The sequence below is a fragment of the Schistocerca gregaria genome, chromosome 4 (genome assembly GCF_023897955.1).
Source record: "Schistocerca gregaria isolate iqSchGreg1 chromosome 4, iqSchGreg1.2, whole genome shotgun sequence".
NCBI lineage: Eukaryota > Metazoa > Arthropoda > Insecta > Orthoptera > Acrididae > Schistocerca > Schistocerca gregaria.
In genome coordinates, this window is record NC_064923.1 from 716,321,766 (window position 1) to 716,344,090 (window position 22,325).

Genomic DNA, 22,325 nt, shown 5'->3' on the forward strand with positions numbered 1-22,325 from the left:
CATTATTACCTCTTCTTAGTGCACAGGCATACTTCCCAAATATGGCCCATTACCTTAAATTTTCTTTGAAGACATGTAAGTTTGATATGTTCCTAAACAGTTGTTTAAAGTAAGTTCAATATATTTGTTGCTCAACTGGGACATCATCGAGCAGAAGTTTTGTTCGCAGTACGTCAGACTAGGAAACAAAATGAGCCATAACCAATAAATTGCCAAACGGAGTTATATTTTGAAAATTCCATAGTCCTTTCTTTTAAAATTGAACAAAGACATTTATAGAAAATAGGAAGGGCAAGTAAAAGTCTCTTCTTCGCAACAACATAAAAAACCAATTGTGAAGCATATCCATTTTTCTACGAAATTTGTTTCTCTTGCTTTAGGATTTGCTAGAAGTTCTGGCGTCATGGACAGAATATTCATGACATTAGACTATATCCGTTATATCACCGGATTTGTGCTGAATACTAAGGCAAGTGCGTTGTACTATCGATAATGTTCACACAATATTTTCTCGTTCCCTCTACTTTCCAGCAGGTTTAAGATTCTTATGTCAGGGCCTAATAGTGACTCGTATAACAACATAGACAAAGCACAATCACTGACACACACCACAATAGGCAATAGGACGCTCTTGCAATATGCCTGTCGGTGGTCTCCGTTGCAATTCATGGCCAAAATCGGAAGCACTATATCACTTCAGATCATCAGGCAGCTAGTGATAACGTCTGAAGTGATTATAGAAGCTGTTACTTTAGGATTGGATGCCTACCTTATTATGACACTGTAGGATTTTGGTATTGTATGTGATGTTTGGTTTTGGCTCCCAGGACATTATGGTGAGACTACCTTGTACAGTTTTGGGACCCAGTGGACTCAGATTCAGCACGGACAGGTCATGTTTTATTTCACTTGTTGTACAGTGAGTGTGGTGAATAAATCAGTGTATTAGTCAAATCCTAAGCCGAATGTGAGGTTCACCAATCATGCTGTTCTCATAGGTTCACTTACAACACCAGAAAAGTCCGGCACACAGCTTTCGAGGTAAAGGTCTGGTGTGACAGAACTGCCGCTGGCTGCAGCTCAACTGTCCCCAATTTCGTAGGCGCTCGCCAGTGTCGTGCTGACTTCCGTCGAGTTTTCTCGGACGCACTGCACACCGACGCCGCAGAGTTCCAAGCAGCGGTGCGGCCAGGTCTCGATGAGCCTCAGCACGTTAGTCGCTGGTCTCAAAGTGCCGGTGGCCACCTGATCGTGCGTCAACAGCCGATACTCGCTGTCCAGCTTGCCCAGGGACACGCCCAGCTCCAGTAGCAGCTCCAGCGAGCGCGCCATCCCCTCCGTCGCGTTGTCGCGCGAGAAGTCGCCCAGGAAGGTCACTGCGAGGTTGCAGCGCAACACCCACTCCCTGTGGTAGTTGTTGGCGGCGTTCCAGCCGCGGCCCTCGTAAATGTTGCCTTCCACGTCTATTAGGAAGTTGTACGAGATGTCGGGCTCGCCCCACTGTACGTAATTTTCGTCGCGATAGTCGCGCAACTTGTTGAAGCACTCCTCTTCACCTTGGCAGGGGGCGCCCGCTGTGTGTCCGATGACCACGTAGGGTGTAGGATGATGCAGAGGGATGGTAAAAATGGGGTCCACGCCACTGCTCCACAGGGACCTGGGAATGATATGCTGGCCGTTCTTCAGCACCAGTTCCGGGTTCTGCGGTGGCACTGCAATCAGATAAACATATATTTTGTGACGTCTGAGGGGCTTTGAGCGTAAATGAAAGACAATACCAAATTTACAATGATGTGACACTCGTAGGACAGTGGTATACACATATTCAAATGGCCGTAGTATCGGGCACAGAAGGTATAAAAGGGCTTTCCCTTGGCGGAGCTGCCATTTGTACTCAGGTTCTCCAGGTAGAAAGGTGTCCGGAATGATTACGGCCGCCCAACGAGTATTACAGACTATCAATACGGTACGGTTGAAAATGGTTCAAATGGATGGGAGTACTATGGGACTTAACTGCTGTGGTCATCAGTCCCCTAGAACTGAGAACTACTTAAACCTAACTAAGCTAACGACATCACACACATCCATGCCCGAGGCAGGATTCGACCCTGCGACCGTAGCGGTCGCGCGGTACGGTATGGTGGTTGGTGTTAGACGCTTAGGACATTCCTTTTCGGAATTCGTTAGGGAGTTCAAGAGTGTGACGAAAATTACGTCTCACCATCTACAGCAATGTAGCTATCAGCCTACATTTAACGACCGAGAGCAGCGGCATCTGCGTAGAGTTGTCAGTGCTAACAGACAAGCAACGTCGCGTCAAAAAACAGCGGAATTAAATGTGGGAGGTACGGTGACATTTGACGTTAATGTGCTATGGCAGCAATCGACCGATGCTAGTGCTTCTGTTAACAGCACAACATTACCTATAGTGCCTCTCATAGGCTCATGGCCTTATCGGTAGGACCCCAGACGACTGGAAAACCGTGGCCTGCTCAGATTAGTTCCTACACTCCTGGAAATGGAAAAAAGAACACATTGACACCGGTGTTTCAGACCCACCATACTTGCTCCGGACACTGCGAGAGGACTGTACAAGCAATGATCACATGCACGGCACAGCGGACACACCAGGAACCGTGGTGTTGGCCGTCGAATGGCGCTAGCTGCGCAGCATTTGTGCACCGCCGCCGTCAGTGTCAGCCAGTTTGCCGTGGCATACGGAGCTCCATCGCAGTCTTTAACACTGGTAGCATGCCGCGACAGCGTGGACGTGAACCGTATCTGCAGTTGACGGACTTTGAGCGAGGGCGTATAGTGGGCATGCGGGAGGCCGGGTGGACGTACCGCCGAATTGCTCAACACGTGGGGCGTGAGGTCTCCACAGTACATCGATGTTGTCGCCAGTGGTCGGCGGAAGGTGCACGTGCCCGTCGACCTGGGACCGGACCGCAGCGACGCACGGACGCACGCCAAGACCGTAGGATCCTACGCAGTGCCGTAGGGGACCGCACCGCCACTTCCCAGCAAATTAGGGACACTGTTGCTCCTGGGGTATCGGCGAGGACCATTCGCAACCGTCTCGATGAAGCTGGGCTACGGTCCCGCACACCGTTAGGCTGTCTGCCGCTCACGCCCCAACATCCTGCAGCCCGCCTCCAGTGGTGTCGCGACAGGCGTGAATGGAGGGACGAATGGAGACGTGTCGTCTTCAGCGATGAGAGTCGCTTCTGCCTTGGTGCCAATGATAGTCGTATGCGTGTTTGGCGCCGTGCAGGTGAGCGCCACAATCAGGACTGCATACGACCGAGGCACACAGGGCCAACACCCGGCATCATGGTGTGGGGAGCGATCTCCTACACTGGCCGTACACCTCTGGTGATCGTCGAGGGGACACTGAATAGTGCACGGTACATCCAAACCGTCATCGAACCCATCGTTCTACCATTCCTAGACCGGCAAGGGAACTTGCTGTTCCAACAGGACAATGCACGTCCGCATGTATCCCGTGCCACCCAACGTGCTCTAGAAGGTGTAAGTCAACTACCCTGGCCAGCAAGACCTCCGGATCTGTCCCCCATTGAGCATGTTTGGGACTGGATGAAGCGTCGTCTCACGCGGTCTGCACGTCCAGCACGAACGCTGGTCCAACTGAGGCGCCAGGTGGAAATGGCATGGCAAGCCGTTCCACAGGACTACATCCAGCATCTCTACGATCGTCTCCATGGGAGAATAGCAGCCTGCATTGCTGCGAAAGGTGGATATACACTGTACTAGTGCCGACATTGTGCATGCTCTGTTGCCTGTGTCTATGTGCCTGTGGTTCTGTCAGTGTGATCATGTGATGTAACTGACCCCAGGAATGTGTCAATAAAGTTTCCCCTTCCTGGGACAATGAATTCACGGTGTTCTTATTTCAATTTCCAGGAGTGTATTTCAGTTTTAGTACCTGATGGTAGGGTTCGAGATGGTGCGTGCTGGTAGTGACACCATAATGGTGTGGGCTGTGTCCGTATGGAACGGACTGGTTCCTCCAGTCCCTCTGAACCGATCATTGTTATATTCAGTTACTTGGAGGCCATTTGCAGTCATTCATGGACTTTATGTACCCAAAGCACGATGGAAATTTTATGGATAAGAGTGCGCCATGTCACCGTGCCACAACTGTTCGCTATTGGTTTGAAAAACATTCCGGACACTTCGAGTGAATGACCTGGTTACCCAGGTCGCTATTCATGCATCCCATCGAACGTTTATGAGACATAATCGAGGGGTAACTTCGTGCATAAATTCGCGGACTGGCAGTGCTTCCGTAGTTATGGACGGCTATAGACGCAGCATAGGTCAAGATTTCTACAGCGGACTTCCAGCGACTTGTTGAGCCCACGCCACGTTCAGCTGCAGCACTACGCTGGGAAAAAGGAGATCCGACGCGATATCACGAGGCATCCTGTGAATTTTGTCACCTCACTGTATTGTGACTACCGGCTGCATGATATCCGCCATGACTACGTCACTCACCATCAACATTGTACCAGCATGAAAGACGCATGCAATAAACATCAAATTAGCATGAAGTAAACTAAATTAGGTCTTCTCATACTGTTCCTCTAGCGCCGCACTCCAAGAATCGTTGCTTACTTTCAAGGTTAATAACATTAATAGTAATTTTAAGAATGATAAAAATGTGTAACAGTGGCTACTTGGAAAGTAAGGAACGATCGGTCGCGAAATGGAGACCACAGCGGAAATCCGCTGAAGCTTTTCACAGGAGTGCTGGGCAGTGACTCCAGTACATGCCCGTAAATAGCAGCACGTCACTCTGCTCATTCCCGAGCGAGTAGTGAGCGCGCAAAGATGCTTAGAAAATACACTACTGGCCATTAAAATTGCGACAACAAGAAGAAATGCAGATGAGAAACGGGTATTCATTGCACAAATATATTGTACTAGAACTGACATGTGATTACATTTTCACTCAATTTGGGTGCATAGATCCTCAGAAATCAGTACCCCGAACAACCACCTCTGGCCGTAATAACGGCCTTGATACGCCTGGGCATTGAGTCAAACAGAACTTGGATGGCGTGTGCAGGTACAGCTGCCCATGCATCTTCAACACGATACCACAGATCATCAAGAGTAGTGACTGGCGTATTGTGACGAGCCAGTTGCTCGGCCACCATTGACCAGACGTTTTCAATTGGTGAGAGATCTGGAGAATGTGCTGGCCAGGACATCAGTCGAACATTTTCTGTATCCAGAAAGGCCCGTACAGGACCTGAAACATGCGGTCGTGCATTATCCTGCGGAAATGTAGGGTCTGGCAGGGATCGAATGAAGGGTGGAGCCACGGGTCGTAACACATCTGAAATATAACGTCCACTGTTCAAAGTGCGAACAAGAGGCTACCGAGACGTGTAACCAATGGCACCCCATACCATCACGCCTTGTGATACGCCAGTATAGCGATAACGAATACACGCTTCCAATGTGCGTTCACCGCGATGCTGCCAAACATGGATGCGACCATCATGATGCTGTAAACAGAACCTGGATACAACCGAAAAAATGACGTTTTGCCATTTGTGCACCCAGGTTCGTCGTTGAGTACACCATCGCACTCGCCCCTGTCTGTGATGCAGCGTCAAGGGTAGCCGCAGCCATAGTCTCCGAGCTGATAGCCCATTCTGCTGTAAACGTCGTCGAACTGTTCGTGCAGATGGTTGTTGTCTTGCCAAAGTCCCCATCTGTTGACTCAGGGATCGAGACGTGGCTGCACGATGCGTTACAGCTATGCGGATAAGATGCCTGGCATCTCGACTGCTAGTGATACGAGGTCGTTGGGATCCAGCACGGCGTTCCGTATTACCTCCTGAACCCACAGATTGCATATTCCGATAACAGTCATTGGATATCGATCAACGCGAGCAGCAATGTCGCGATACGATAAACCGCAATCGCGATAGACTACAATCCGACCTTTATCAAAGTCGGAAACGTGATGGTACGCATTTCTCCTCCTTACACGAGACATCACAACAACGTTTCACCAGGCAACGCCGGTCAACTGCTGTTTGTGTGTGAGAATTCGGTTGGAAACTTTCCTCATGTCAGCACGTTGTAGGTGTCGCCACCAGCGCCAACCTTATGTGAATGCTCTGAAAAGCTAATCATTTGCATATCACAGCATCTTCTTCCTGTCGGTTAAATTTCGCGTCTGTAGCACGTCGTCTTCGTGGTGTATCAATTTTAATAGCCAGTAGTGTAGTATCTTCTGCCAGGTATGTGGGCACGCCGAGAGATTTCGCCCGGAACCCCACACAAAGTAACTGGCGTGCATTTCCTTCTTATTGACAATTCTCGGCCGCACACTGCAGGGGCAGTGAGGACGATCCTGCAGCGTTTTCGATGGGAAGTGTTTGATCGCCCATCGTTCAGCCCTGATCTGGCTCCCTCTGAGTTTCATCTCTGCTCAGATGAAGAGCTGGCTGTAAAGACAAAATTTTGGCGCAAACATCGAGTGCAGTCCAGCGTAGAAACTTGTCAAAAAGCACAGGTAGCTGCTTTCTATAACGAGGGTATTGCAATGTTGGTTCAACGCTACGACTGATATGTAAGTCGCAGTGGTGACCATTTCGTGAAGTAGCTGGGAGGCGTAGCTACCTGTTGCAAACAAAACTTTTGATTTTCACCGTGGTTTCCATTTCGCGACCGGTCGTTCCTTACTTTCCACATAATCCAGTGACTGCTTCAATTTTAAATGGTAACTAATGACATGGAAACGCATCACGCATTGCGTATAATTTTACTAATGCTGTGCGACTAACTCTTTTCGGAATACATTTCGTAGAGAATCACCACAAATTCCACTAAATGCACCTACAAAATTATATCATGTTACCTTACATAATTCATGAGAAATGACGTCATAAACACTTACATGCTTGAAATGCTAACGCATTATGCATGACGTTTAAATTTATTAGTCTACTCGCAACACATTTTGCAGAGATTATACACACAGTCCACTTACTGTACCTACAAAATTGTTTAATTGTATGACACATGGAAGAGGAGATGTCATGTCATAACCACTGACATGTGTGAAAAAATGCCGCATAGCGCATCAAGCTTTAATGCATTTACTCCTTACTGGTAAGACACCCCTGCAGTCAGGTCTACTTAAGGAAATCACTGACACCTAACAGAGCTTTGGACAACTTTCAACTGCTAATTGCAAACAGCTTTAGGAGAAAACAACAGCCTTCTACAGAGCTATGAAGAGGTGTTGCAGTTGAGTCGTCTACTAAATCACTATGCAGACACGCAGAACAACTGTACGCATCGTGTGGAAACTGTACACTACACACACAGTTCATCGTTTGTTTTCGTTTCATACAGAAAAATGGCTAAATGAATACCTGAGCAAAGCCTGTTTGTCAGATAGTTACACGGGCATTGTATTATCACTAACAAAAACATTCATCAACTGTTTTTAAGTTTGTAAACAATACGTGTCAACAAAAGAATTGCGTAATATTCCAGGATACCCACTGAATAGGATGTATTAAAGAGGCGAAACACAAATGAGTACGTGAATAAACTTCAAAAAAAGGAGTGCAGCAAGCAAAAGGGGTTTCTCTGGTAAACTACTACGATTTATATAGAGACGCTGCGAGAAACTGTATGTAAAAGAAACTTGAAACTTAAATTTGTATGTGATGTTAGGAAATTTACTCCCGAGGCTCTGACCACAGTCCACTTATAAATGTTACAATAAGACCGACCCTTCATCTCAGAGGAACATATGCCCCTTGTAACTACCACAATTTATATAGAGACGCTGCGAGAAACTGCAGGTAAAAGAAACTTGAAACTTAAATTTATGTGATGTTAGGAAATTTAACCCTGAGGCTACGACCACAGACCATTTATAAATATTACAAAAAGGCCGACCCTTCATCTCATAGGAACATATACCCCTTGTAACACTTATATCAATTAGAAGTAGATCTATAGTATGTAACTGTGTATCTGGAATTATGGGGTGCGTATTATGATTTATTTAAACTCCTTGATATGTGAAAAGGAAATTAGAATTTTGTAATGTATATATGGGTAAAGCAAAAGGATATGTTAAAATGATAAATTATTACTATATCTGTATGATCATAAAAAGAAAATGTTTATTGAAAGCTGATTCATGCTTAGGGAACTGTTTGTAACATGTAAAAGCTGTAGGGAATTCCCCCCGCAGCTGAAGTGGAATGGTGCGATGTAAAAGGTAGTTTTGGCGGTAGAACTGAGCGACTCCTTGTGTGAACGGCACGCAGTATGTGGCTAGCCGTAGCAAGGTACACGTCGACGGTGCTAAGAGGCAATTGGAAGCTGCTTTACAAAGGATTTGCCTCGTATGTGGATCTGGCTATTATTTGGTATTCTCGGCACAAGGGAATGGCTCTAATGTGGTGAAAATCCGACGCCAAGAAGAGACTTTATAGAGCATTCGAATATCAGGAGCCGTGAGTACAGTTATCCGCCATGTTGCTTGCCACCGATCTACGCCACTGCTTCACTAACATCATACATTCAGTAATGTATATGGGCATGGACCTGTTAATTTGTGTGTGTTTTTTAATAAAAATCACAGAATTATAAATCCGTGTCCAGAACCATATTTTCCATCCTGATCACGAACCTATGCAGGGTCCTCACCTAAGTGCTACTAAAACCGAGTATCCTGATTTAAATGAACAATTCTTGCATTCAAGTGTTTAAAAGTGATTTTTTCAGTGAAGTTGGATAGGCGTTTGCTGAAGTATCCTTAGTGTATTACAAAATATGGTTTTGTAGGATTACAGTGCAAGATTGCGAAGATATTACTGTCTAGAATACCTGCTTCACAGGTGATAAAAATTCAAATAAGTTAAGCTCTTTTTCAAAATTAGTGTGGTTTTGATTTCTATCATGAATTGTTCCTTTCTTAAGTTAATTAAGCCCAGTGTTGTATCTTATTGCTTTCCAAAGTAAATTATGACTACTCCAAGCGAAGTAAATGATTAGCATTTTGAATTAGTCTTTTCTACTGTAATAATTAGAGAGCGTGGACTAGTAAAATTGTACTTGTTTATGGGTCCCCATCATATTCTCCACCTATTAGAAAAAACCTGAACTATTACTGTCACTAAAGAAAACTCATATAGGAGTTTATACAGTGTATTTATGATATTATTCATCTTTCTTTTCATGTCAAATAAGACAAAATCCCCTCATGTCCAAAATGACCTTGAGTGTAGCCGTCATTAATATGAGCTTTGTTGCAAACTTGCTTCCTATAATTTACTGGTGTGTGCGTTATTGGTAACTGCTGCTACACACAGTTCAGAGTGCACTGTGCCAGCTTCCATCCTGTGTGTTCTTCAAAGGGAAATATCAACGAAAGTAACTTCAATAACCAATATTCAATTTTCTTAAACATGTATTTCCAAATTAATGTGCCTAATGGAGCTGGAGACCGTTCTTTTTTTATTCACTTATGATTTTACCACTTTCATTGACTACCAAGGTTAAAGTCCATTTAGTTTTTCTGTTAATTTCAACACATTCAAAATTATAGTGCGATACATTTGTTCATTAGACAGACGCGTGGTCAAAATTCTAAATCCTCTCAGAGGGTAATATTAGCGTCTTTCAGGGCACTTTAGTGTTATATGTGGCTTTTCCCGTGACAGGACTAAGGCTCGGTTGTTAAGAAAGAGTGACATAAATCCGCTAGTGTTACACCCTGTTAACCTAGATACCGGATATAAGCTCTGGATACCATACGAGTCCAAATTTAGAAATCAAATTTTTCATATGTATTGGTCATTAATTTTCAGGAATCGGGCTGATACTAAAATTTTGGAGCAATCCGAATAATGACGAATTGATATGTATTCTAGCTACAGGAGTTACACTCTTCTTTTCCACTAGTTCCTCCTCAAACGAACATTCTTCGTAGCTTCATGATCATTTTTTAACAGAGATACTGTGGTACATATTTCATAATACCAATGACATTATGATCAAAATAGTTTTATGGAGTGCCCTCTATACACTTGTAAGTAGGCTGTTTAGGATTTTTTATTGGTAACGCCGCCGCCACGTAGCGCTCTGTATGAAAATCACTGGCTGTGCTGTGCGCAGTCTGTGTTTAGTTTGCATTGTTGTCTGCCATTGTAGTGTTGAGCAGCGGCAGCTGGATGCTAACAGCGCGTAGCGTTGCGCAGTTGGAGGTGAGCCGCCAGCAGTGGTGGACGTGGGGAGAGAGATGGCGGAGTTTTGAAATTTGTAAGAATTGGTCTCATGAACTGCTATATATATTATGACTAGTGAGGTAAATACATTGTTTGTTCTCTATTAAAATCTTTCATTTGCTAACTATGCCTATCAGTAGTTAGTGCCTTCAGTAGTTTGAATCTTTTATTTAGCTGGCAGTAGTGGCGCTCGCTGTATTGCAGTAGCTTGAGTAACGAAGATTTTTGTGAGGTAAGTGATTTGTGAAACGTATAGGTTAATGCTAATCAGGGCCATTCTTTCGTAGGGATTTTTGGAAGTCAGATTGCGTTGCGCTAAAGATATTGTGTGTCAGTTTAAGCACAGTCGTGTATAATTATTCTAAGGGGACGTTTCACACTACAACATTAAATCTGTAACTAGGAAACAAGCTATTACTTCTTTAATTTGCAAGTGCATCGCCGGCCGCAGTGGCCGAGCCGCTCTAGGCGCTTCAGTCCGGAACCACGTGGCTGCTACGGTCGCAGGTTCGAATCCTGCCTCGGGCATGGATGTGTGTGATTTCCTTAGGTCAGTTAGGTTTAAGTTCTAGGGTACTGATGGCCTCAGATGTTAAGTCCCATAGTGCTCAGAGCCATTTGAACCATTTTGAGTTATTTCGGCATCAAGCAGCTCAAAATCTGCAATTTCTCTTGATAAGAAGACATTTCGGATTCAAGCATAATGATTCAGTTCACCAATTTGTGCGACATAAGTTGTACTTCTCTTACTGTGTGCACAGCACTTGGAAGTTATAATTGTGGAAGGGGCAGTCGAGGAAACCTGCGAAACCTCTCAGCATACCAAACGATAGTATTTTACACTGATCCTTAAAATAATATCACATTCGGAATTCGGAGTTACGCGATGCCACATAATAGCAACAATAGAGATTTGAAATAGTCACAGGTGGTATCCTAAACACCGCAGAATCAAAACTTTATGCTCTACAAATTGAGAAGACTGGAATGGCAGATGTATCACATATTGCTCGATTGTTCTCGTAATGTCAGTCGGCGTGGGAAATTTCATAACACAAAGCGTGAATTTCTCCGCCCACAAATGGCATAAACTTTGTACTTCTGCCAAAAATTCATTTTCAAAAAACTGACATTCGCCTGCAAATTTCAAGGCGGGAGACATCGACCTACAAGAAGCACTATATTTGATTTAAAGACGGGTGCAGACGTATCAACTATTACCGGAAAAAGGAAACCTTTTGTGTATATGTATTCAAAGCCACGAATTATTTAGCCCCATTGATAAACTCTATAAATCTTATAATGAGGAGCATTACGATTTTATACGAGGCGCGTTTAGTTAGTAATGCAACATTTTCTTTCTCGGCCAGTTTAGGACGAAGTGCAGAATTTGTTGTGGGACATCGGAGAACACTCCCGCTTCAGCCCCTATAGTTTCCTGAAGTTCCGATAGGTGGCGGCTCTCTACGTGGCCTTCAAAATGGCATCTCTAACGGAGATGCGTTCCGAGCTGTCACTGAATTTCTTTTGGCCTAAATCCACGACGTCACAGTTACTTACAGGTGCTTGCGGAACGCCTGCGGAGACCTGACAGTAAGGAAAAGCATGATCAATCGTTGAGCAACGCTGAAATGCCGTGCTTAGTCCGCAGGTCAGGACAGATACAATAAATTGTGAGAAGGGGCCAAAATAAGGGGCTGCCAGTTACACTCGAACATGCAACTTTATTATTTGATCAAACATTACAAGAGCCCAAAAAACACACAGCTTTAATCTTTGGGACTTAATTACCAGCTGAAAGCCACTTTAATATAAAAAACAGCTGTGGACCAATAACTAAAACGCAAGCATGAAATTTAAAGGCAAGCGTTATCTTAAAACAGTTTTTTAGTTAGGCTCAAGTAAACAAGCTAAATTCAATTCGGCTGAAGGCCAAAGCCTTAAAAATTCATTTTTTTAATGCCAAAGGGCTTACGTGGAACTGTGCTTTAAACTAGGTTGAAGGCCTTAAGAGTAAAACAACTCTAATTTAAAACACCAAATCGGCTAGAAGCTATACAAATACCAACAACAAGAACATTTTTTTTAAAAATAAGGCAGTACACACAAGGGCGCCCAGATGTTCGAGGGTAGACCTGCAATTCAAACACTAACGCTCGTTTAGGTAAGACAGGCATTGGGGCCAACCATTCACGATCCGACGACAACCCAACCGACCGACAGTCAGCAGACCCACTGACAAGATAACTTCCACTTCACCCGACCAGGGCACAACAGGGAGTTGAACGGAACAACGTAGAAGATATTGGCGCCCACAACCAATCACAAACAGAGCTGTCAAACTACACACCGTGCTGGACAGCAACAACACGATGACAAAACCACACTGCCTGAAATTTATGTCAACTGCCATGGCACATAACCGGAACGTTAACGGCCACAAGGCAGAAGATTCCGCTGGTGCACTTCAATTCAAGTAACCAAGTACAGTGAAACTCCACCGGAGGGTGGCTAGAATTTTTGCAACTTGAAAACTTGCTCGCGGGAATATACCAACAGTCGACAACGAACTCCAAACTACACAATATGAACAGTCTTGACTTGCTGGTAGGTGAAATCAAAACTCAACTTTCATGTCCAGGGTCGGTGAGCGACGGACCTCGCAGCAATGGGAACAGTGCCACACTCTCCGACACCGCTTAGATGGTGGTGGTTAGTGTTTAACGTCCCGTCGACAACGAGGTCATTAGAGACGGAGCGCAAGCTCGGGTTAGGGAAGAATTGGGAAGGAAATCGGCCATGCCCTTTCAAAGGAACCATCCCGGCGTTAGCGTTAAACCTAAATCAGGATGGCTGGAGACGGGATTGAACCGTCGTCCTTCCGAATGCGAGTCCAGTGGGCTGGTCACTGCGCCACCTCGCTCGGTGACACCGCTTAGAGCCCGGGCCAAACTACGCCCCTCCGAGAATTCCTCGCTGCTCCACGCCAACCGACCGACTCCTAGCACATCGACCAGCCGGAAACTATAAGCGCCAGGTCAAACATAGTCCAGGGTGTGAATATCGATACACACCGCTGCTTCCACCCGCGGAAGGAGAGGATAACAGCGTAAACGCGATTAACGCGGGAGACTAAACACAGAATTGCAGCCGGCCGCGGTGGTCTCGCGGTTCTAGGCGCTCAGTCCGGAACCGTGCGACTGCTACGGTCGCAGGTTCGAATCCTGCCTCGGGCATGGATGTGTGTGGTGTCCTTAGGTTAGTTAGGTTTAAGTTCTAGGGGACTAACGACCACAGCTGCTAAGTCCCATAGGGCTCAGAGCCATTTGAACCATTTTTGAACAGAATTGCAATGAAGGTTTAATCCAGCGCCACGGCTCAAAGGCGTCTCTCATAAATGCAACGAGGTCGCACAAACGTCTTAGACCTCTCGCGTGCCAGCCTGCGCCACGCAGCTCTGACTTGTGCATTGTTGGAACGTCCGGACACTTTCAATCGGCGTAATCGACGGATCACAATCAAATGCCTCACTGCACAACTGGACGTGTCTCTTGGCAGTGCTGATACGCTCGTCCTCGTGTTGGGGTGCTAGACGGTGTGTAGCCGCTGGGCTCCTCGCGGCCTAACAGAACACCGTAAAGAGCAATGAAGGACCATCTGCGCGGAATTGTTTGCGAGTTACGATTTAACATGGGTTCATCACTTCTAATCGGAAACAAAATGGCCGTTCATGGAGTGCTGTCAAGACACATCTCCTACGAAAGTTCTGTTTAAAATCCACCCTCCTGCTGAAACGGCCAATCCAGAAGAGTACTGTTCTACACTCTGGAAACTGAAGAAATGAGATGAACATGCTCGTCGCCGCAAAAATGCAAACGCACTTCTTTTTCTCCATGAGAATACAAGGTTTCACACAAGGCTCCGCACTAGGCAGGGCTCACAAAACTGCATAGGACTGTTCATCTTCATCAATCCTAAGCCCGGATCTCGCATCTTCCGACTTACATCTGTTTGGCCCAATGAAGGATGCTCTTTGCGGGAAGCAGGACGTTGATGACGGAAAAGTTACTCATACAAGACGTTGAAAAAAAAATGTTCAAATGTGTGTGAAAGCTTATGGGACTTAACTGCAAAGGTCATCAGTCCCTAAGGTTAGACACTACTTAACCTAAATTATCCTAAGGACAAACATACACAACCATGCCCAAGGGAGGACTCGAACCTCCGCCGGGACCAGCCGCCCAGTCCATGAATGCAGCGCCTTAGACCGCTCGGCTAATCCCGCGCGGCAAAGACGCTGGATTCTAAGTCGATCAGTACAGTGCTATGATGTGGGCATGCAAGCCATCCCACTAAGGCCGTCACACTGAACGGAGATTATGTCGAAAAAAAGGGTTTTGAAGACAAAAGAGTGGGAAACAATACGGTGTGTTAGAATCCCGAATAAAACCAACCTGCTTTCAGAAAAAAAATGGTACATTACTTATTGAGCACTGCTCATACATTATGTGCACAGGATAGTTATTTTTACTTGTCGCATTTTAAAAAAATGTTTTGTATTTGTGTCCTTCACAGCAACAGTATAAACAACGCTGAGAGCGATTTGACGACATTGCATTGTAATGTGTGTAATGCTTTGTGCAAAACTACAGCTTCAAAGTGTCTATGCGAAAGACAGATTCAAAAAGGTATCCCTGCTGTTGCACTAATTTCATTACGTATGATTTCTTGATAGCCAACCGGGCCACGACAGTGGTACATTCTACTCTGTGTCGAACCAAAAGTGAGTGGTGATAAAAAAATCTTCTTTAGACAAAAGTAGGAGTAATAGTCATTTACAGACATAATTATGCTTATTAAGAAGAATTAATCTTATTCAATGAAAATAACTACAACATGAGTTAAAAATTGCTTTTAAAAATATTCAAAACTAGACATAACACAGGACAAAACATTAAAACATTAATTTAAATTCACACAATAGAATTTAAATTCATATTTAAGGTTATATTACTCCTGTGCATGTAAATATTAACCTTCACTGAAGATACTTGTGAGGTGTATACAAAAGAAAAAGTTTCGTGTATAATTACGAAAGCAACTTTAAAGATAGTATACAGTGAACGAAGCTAGATACACTGCTAATACTAATTAGAGAGACTGGAATTTGATGGAGTGTACGGCGTACGCAGTTGATTGAAATACATGCTGCTGCTCTTAGTATTACAACATGTTTTAGGAATGAGACCATTCCTCAGAAATGCGTTTGAAAGGCATGGTACAGCGGTAATTTTCAAATGTTCCATGTTATGAGTCAGAGTGAGATGGTAGAACAATGTCTCACTCTGCCATCTAGTGGTTGTTAGTAACGATTGCGTCTCTACACTCTTTACCTACGTTTCATCATTCACTTTGTGGCAGATGACGGAGGCAGAACGTATTCGGGGCAGTGATATCACTCCAGGAAGTTTGGACTAATCAGGAAGTGTCTAGAAAGCTTAATGTGGTTTCAATTGTCGTTGGGAGTGTTTGGAAACGATTCCGTCAAACTGGCATATACACAGGAAAGCCAGACCAAGTGAGAAAACGAAAAATATCGACCAGACACGACCGATATGTGGTTAATTGTTCCCTCCAGTGACCAAACAATACGCAACAGACTCGAACAGGACAACTTAAGAAAAAATGGCTCTGAGCACTATGGGACTTAACATCTATGGTCATCAGTCCCCTAGAACTTAACCTAAGGAAATCCCACGTCACCCAGCCATCACGAGGCAGAGAAAATCCCTGAGCCCGCCGGGAATCGAACCCGGGAACACGGGCGTAGCAAGCGAGAACGCTACCGCACGACCACGAGATGCGGGCGAGAACTTAAGACCAAGAAGAGATTACCACCACGTCCCTAGATTAACTGTTCATGAAAGATCGACTTCAATTTTCTGAAAAAAATAGTGTAAAGGCATTGCTTTCCCCGAAATTAGTTAATATCTTTTTTCTTTTGTGCATTACCTTGTCATAGTACGTATGTATTATTTATTTAAACTATTTGTTGATACGTCACAATAATTTTTTTATTCATTTTGCTACTTTTTTTATATTTTATATTGTACGACTATGAATGTTCTGGTTCTATATGCTTTGTAAATCTTTGATTAGGCTCGGAGAAGTACTGTGTCAGAGAGAGAGAGCGAACGACTATCGATAGAGAGCGTGTGAGTTGTGGTATCGTGGTCGGTTCTTGGGTGTTAAACATTGCAAATTTCGGCGTGAAAGACGTTGATACGCGGAGGAACAATTAGCTACAGTGCGTCCGCTGTGTTAATAGGAGATCGTGCATTATTAAGTGAACAGTGAAACCTGAAAACTATATCGAGTGTTTGCGGTGACGATTTTACAAACTGTGTGAACTTGTGACAATTAGCCATGAATCAGACACCATTGTCGTGTGGAGACACTAACTGTGAAAGTGGAACAAACCAAAAGGTTAAGTAAAAGAACAGAGCTGTGATCTGATCAAGAAACATTTATTATATCGTCCAAACTGTCTTGAAGACGACGACGTAAATTGAACTGATGTTTAACGGACTGTTATAGTGATGAACCCATGTGACTGTTTTTTCCTGTGGCAACACAGTAAAAGAACTGTGCGAAGTATTAACATTAGCCGGATATATATCGTAAATACTAAAGACATTGCATAATTCCGACCTACCCGTACCGCGTGATTAATAAACTTTTAGTAATACAACGTCGCGCGCGTAACGACAACGCACACACTGGAACTATTATTATCGCGCCAGTGCTGCCAGCTGATAAGATTACAACGGAGACGTGGACCACCGCCGTAACTGGAATATTAATGAAACAGGAGGATCCATCATTATCTTCACGCCACGAACCAGGATTCACTTCACACATCGTCCGCGCGGACCACTGCTGACGTCATCGCACTGCCTGCAGTAACAGTTAAGCCATTAAAAGAAAATTATTACGCTCTCTCTCATTTCAAAATTAAAGACAATTCCTGTTAAATTAACTATTTTAAAAATACTGTCACAACATCTCATTTTGTTTGGTTACAATAAATATTCTTTCCATTATTTCGTCTTGTTGACAGTGTTGTGAGCCCGCCAAATTTCAATTAATAATTTTCTTTCAGAATTCTTCTCTAACATTTTGCTGCTCATTATAATTTTATTTTAATGTTTGTTTGTAACTTCTTTAGGAGGGAGTACATATTTTATTTTTTGTGTAGCAAAATTAGCTACCATAAAATTACGTATATTATCAGCTGATGCTGTCCGAAAACTGCACCTATTTTCTCATTGGCTGTCAGCTTCAAAACAAAATCTAGCAGATGTGCAATGTTTATGTAGGCCCCTACAATAATTTGTTTTCACTTTTGCAGGTTTACTGGAATTATATTGACTTTAATTGTTCATTTGGCCCCCGTTAAAGTGATTTATCGCATCTATATAATAATTGTACTGAATTACCTAATATATTTTTTTCTTTTTCGTCCATGACTAACAAGGGTAATAAGATTCCTGGTATAGGTCATGTTTTATTATTTAAAAGGTTTTTTTTACAAGTAGAGGACCAGTTTCTTTACAATAGGCACTGGCAGCTGCGTCACTGGCGCCATGTATTGTTTACAGACGAGTCCCGCTGTCGTCTAACAAGGCGCGACGGACGTATAGTTGTATGTGACCGTCGTGGTGAACGTTATAATGATGCAGCTGTCCAGGAAATTGGCAGATTTGGATGTGATCTGTTATGGTGAGGTATGGCGTCACAATTGATGGCCATGAGTACATTCGGGTACTCAGAGGCCGAGTTAATACTCAGAGGTACATCAACGAGACTACTGTGTCCTGCTATGCCCACTTCAGCCGTAGTGGGTTCCAGATTATCCTCCTACAAGAGCGCTATCAGCAACATTCACCGTGGAAACGTCGCAGGACCTCGCGATTCGGACGTTTGACTGTCCTGTCCACAGTCCTATTGAGCATTTATAGGATATGCTGGGCAGCCAACTTCGGGCAAATCCTGTAGCACCTCAAACTCTTGAACAACTTGCAGAGGTCCTTATTGAGCAATGGACAAAAATTCTAAAGGAGTCTGCCTCGAAGATGTGAGACAGTAATATGGGAATATGGAGAACCTGTCAGATATTGAAATGATTCTTTTTGTGCCTTATATGACTTAATTGAAGGTGTTTTCACGTTACTTTACGATATTGCGTTGCAATTCTGGCCACAGCATCAGCATGCCGGTTGAGCACAGAAGTACATTTCTGTTTAATAACGCTTTCATTTTCCAGCAAAAAGGTCTGTTTTACTCAAAACATTCCTGAAAAAATAATGCAGGTATTTAAAATGTTGTTATTCTAATTTTTTGAACAGTACATTAATCGAAGCTTACAGTCGTGATGAGTGGGTGTTGTGTGATGTCCTTAGGTTAGTTAGGTTTAAGTAGTTCTAAGTTCTAGGGGACTGATGACCATAGCTGTTAAGTCCCATAGTGCTCAGAGCCATTTGAACCATATTTATTAAGCTTACAGTAATCTGCATTGCTGATATTATAAAGAAAAAGAATTAAAAGAAATTACGGTAGCAATTGATGGGCTGGATACGGAAGTCCACATTCATTTTACGCGATATATTCATGAATTTTACGCTTAAAATTAATACACATTGTTTTTGCTTTTTTTAATTTAATTTGGGTTCCGCTTGGTGTCACAAACGTAATGGTGGGTGCCGTTCGTCGTGTACCAATCACTGTCATTTTTCTCATAGTGACGTCGCAGATGAAACGACATGTCGCGTGGCTAGGGCCTACCGTCGGGTAGACCGGTCGCCTGGTGCAAGCCTTTTTTGTTAACGCCACGTCGGCCAGTTGCTTCTCGATGAGGATGATAAGATGATGATGAAGAAAACACAACCCCCAGTCCCCGAGCAGAGAAAATCTCCAACCCAGCCCGGAATCGAACCCGGGACCTTTAGCATGGCATTCCGTCGCACTGACCCCTCAGCTACTTTTTTTGTATCTGCTCGGGGCGGACGTCGCAAGACACCCGTTTCAGTTCGTCGTTGATCCATTAACTCAGTTTTTTTATTACAGAGGGCAGCCAACACTCTGACCGAACACGCTGAGTTAGCGTACCGGCGTCTTGCGTCACTGAGAGCATTCCTTCTGATGTGTAGTCACATTCGTAGATGCTGCTGTGAGCTATGACCATCACTTGGTGGATGAGCTTGTTTATGGGTATGGTTGTGCGTCCAGGTGGTCCCGTCTGTTCTTTAGAACGTCTCTTCCGAATCTGCCACGAAGTGTCTGAAGTGTCATCTGCAGTGTGCACTGTGAATGCTTCCTCTGCTGAGGTGCGTCAAGGCGGGCGGAGGATGCTTAGCAGCAGGTGTCGCTCAGGGGCGTATAGTCGTTCTGTGTTTGATCTGGTCACATCCGCAAAAGGATCGGCTACACCTTCCGCCACCGTTATCACATACAAAAATTATGTTTTTATGACTGTGGCTGAACTCGTGCCGGGGAACGTTGTTGTAGAGGTCATATTAGCTTTTGTCTTTTGCGTAATCTGTCAATCGTGGAGAGGAATTCCGTCTTATGCAAGGCACAGTTTTATAGTTTTGTTTTCACCCAGACATGTTTCGCCACTTTTTGTGTTATCTTCAGAGGTTTTTTTTTCCTGAAAAGTCTTGCTGCATTGTCGCCTCCCGTGTGTGTTATATGAACCTTTGGCACAAATGTATTTACATTTGTAAAAGGAGTGATTATTTAGTGTCAAATGTTTTACATTAATTTGCATACAGAACAGACTTGACACTTATATCACTGAGTTGAGACAGTCTGTGATGTTCATTCACTGTATGTCTAAAGATTTTGACATTTATTCCAATCAAAAACGGTTCAAACGGCTCTGAGCACTATGGGACTTAACATCTGAGGTCATCAGTCCCCTTGAACTACGTAAACCTAACTAACCTAAGGACATCACACACATCCATGCCCGAGGCAGGATTCGAACCTGCGGCCATAGCGATCGCCCGGTTCCAGACTGAAGCGCCTAGAACCGCTCGGCCATCCCGGCTGGCATTTATTCTAATCCCCTGTGACGTGGTGACATAGTATCCTTATACTGTGATAGATATTAAAAAACAGTCATAGATTGCACAATGCTCTTTATTGGTTAAAAAACAACGCGTTTCACCACGGTGGCGCTTCGTTGGGTTATCTGGCGCGCCGTGGGTAATCATCCACAGCAGCGTAGGGTAACTGCGTATACACTCCAGAACGAGAGTGACAGGAAGTTTCATGTGACACACTGTTTGACCGCGCATCGGACCTCGGGACTTCGTTATGGGGCCAGGTTTACAAAGTATATATACATTTGTTTACATACCTCATACGAAGCTATTACTTTTGTATGCCGATAACCCTAAATCCAAACCAGAATCTACAGCCTGTCATCTGCAAACAACGAAATTTTTTTTTTATTATTTTCCTATTTATTGTTCATTTTCGACTCTGAATTGCTATATGCAGGCTTATTTAGAGTACTACTTCTGGATTTTGACATTTTGGTCTTTTTCCATTGTGTGTGTTAACACGTTTATTTTTTTAGATGTTGTGGCTACACAAGCATTTTGTATTATTTGTAGTAGCCAAGAACAGTGTTTCTACCACCATTTCACGTGTTGTTATGCCTGTGTGATGTTCGTTTGCTTCGCGGTGTGTTTGTTCGGTATGTGGGGCGCCAATTCAGAGTGTTGTTAACGTCTTTGAAGTTTAGCGAGTATTTATGTAGGGGAGAGAGAGAGTCATCGGCTAGCAGGTAGAGTGAGCAATGTGTGATTTGGGAAACAGAATTTGATCTTAGAGAGTGACCATGTGCAGTTTTTGGAGGGGATTTACTAATACAGTTCTTCTAACGCGGCAAAGGATGTTTTATTGCATAGTGATGTGTATTGGTTTGGTACTTTCTTTCCCTGAGACACTGATTCTTGGATGTGATAATTTTTCTCTATTGCTAATTTTTGGTATATTCTGTTACTAGCTTTAAAAATGTTTAACCAGTTTCTATATTTGTGTAGCGGTAATTGTGTGCGATGGGGTGATCAGTAAATGTTAAGTGAGAGTTATTACTTTTTAGTGCCCTGGGATGATCTGTATGCCTGGCTCTAAAATTCCTGCGTATTTTACAACAGACTGACAGTAGTTGCAAGTTAATTAGTACACATGAGATTGGCAGCATTTGTCTGTGACTGCTGGTATGTCTTCCACGTTGGTTGTGTATTGCGTTGTTGGTTCGGTATGTTCTGTTGAGTCCTTCTCTCTATAGTATATTGCCCACCCTGTGTGTGACCTTGTCTTGAAACTCACTATGCTCAGTTTTGTTGCGTACTCTCTGCTGATCTGTTGTGACTTGTATTGCATCATGATCATCTGCTGTCTGGTTGTATACTTTGTCGTTTATTTCCTATCGTTGCACCATACCCACAGTCATGTGGAATTGATTTTGTTGTGTTTTATTCTTCAAGTTAGTTCATAGGTGTTCTGTTCGGTCCGTGTAGTAAATACCTAAACTGGATTCGTTATGGGGTGACTGGACTCATTAGGAATGGTTGTGCTCGTGATTTTTTACATTTCCTATAAACAGTAAATTCATGTCCGTTGTTCCCCCATATGCATGGCGAGGTCGAAAAAATTGAGTTTTTCTTCTGTTTCTCTCTGTTTCAACGGTGAACTGTGGGTGCCTACGGCATCATGAAGTTCTTCTATAGAAGAACATGATTCATCTGTTACGCAGATTATATCGCCTACATATCAGTAACATTGAGTATAGGTTTAAGTGTCGGGAAGTCGTTTCTGAAAGTATTTGTATGGGGTGTAGCCATGAATGGAAGTGAAACATTGACGATAAATAGTTTGGACAAGAAGAGAATAGAAGGTTTTGAAATGTTGTGCTACAGAAGAATGCTGAAGATTAGATGGGTAGATCGTGTAACT

General features: G+C 43.8%; 1 protein-coding gene across 3 annotated transcripts in view; it reads right to left on the reverse strand.

The window, feature by feature from the left end:
• Positions 1–205: 205 nt before the first annotated feature.
• The window catches only part of LOC126365918 (peptidoglycan-recognition protein LA-like), a 351,809-nt gene continuing 329,689 nt past the window's right edge, over positions 206–22,325 (reverse strand). For all 3 annotated transcript variants that reach the window (XM_050008663.1, XM_050008664.1, XM_050008661.1), the window contains one exon: positions 206–1,712. In XM_050008663.1, coding sequence (XP_049864620.1) covers positions 1,081–1,712 — 632 coding nt within the window. In that variant the 3' untranslated portion in view covers positions 206–1,080. The remainder of the gene's footprint in view (positions 1,713–22,325) is intronic.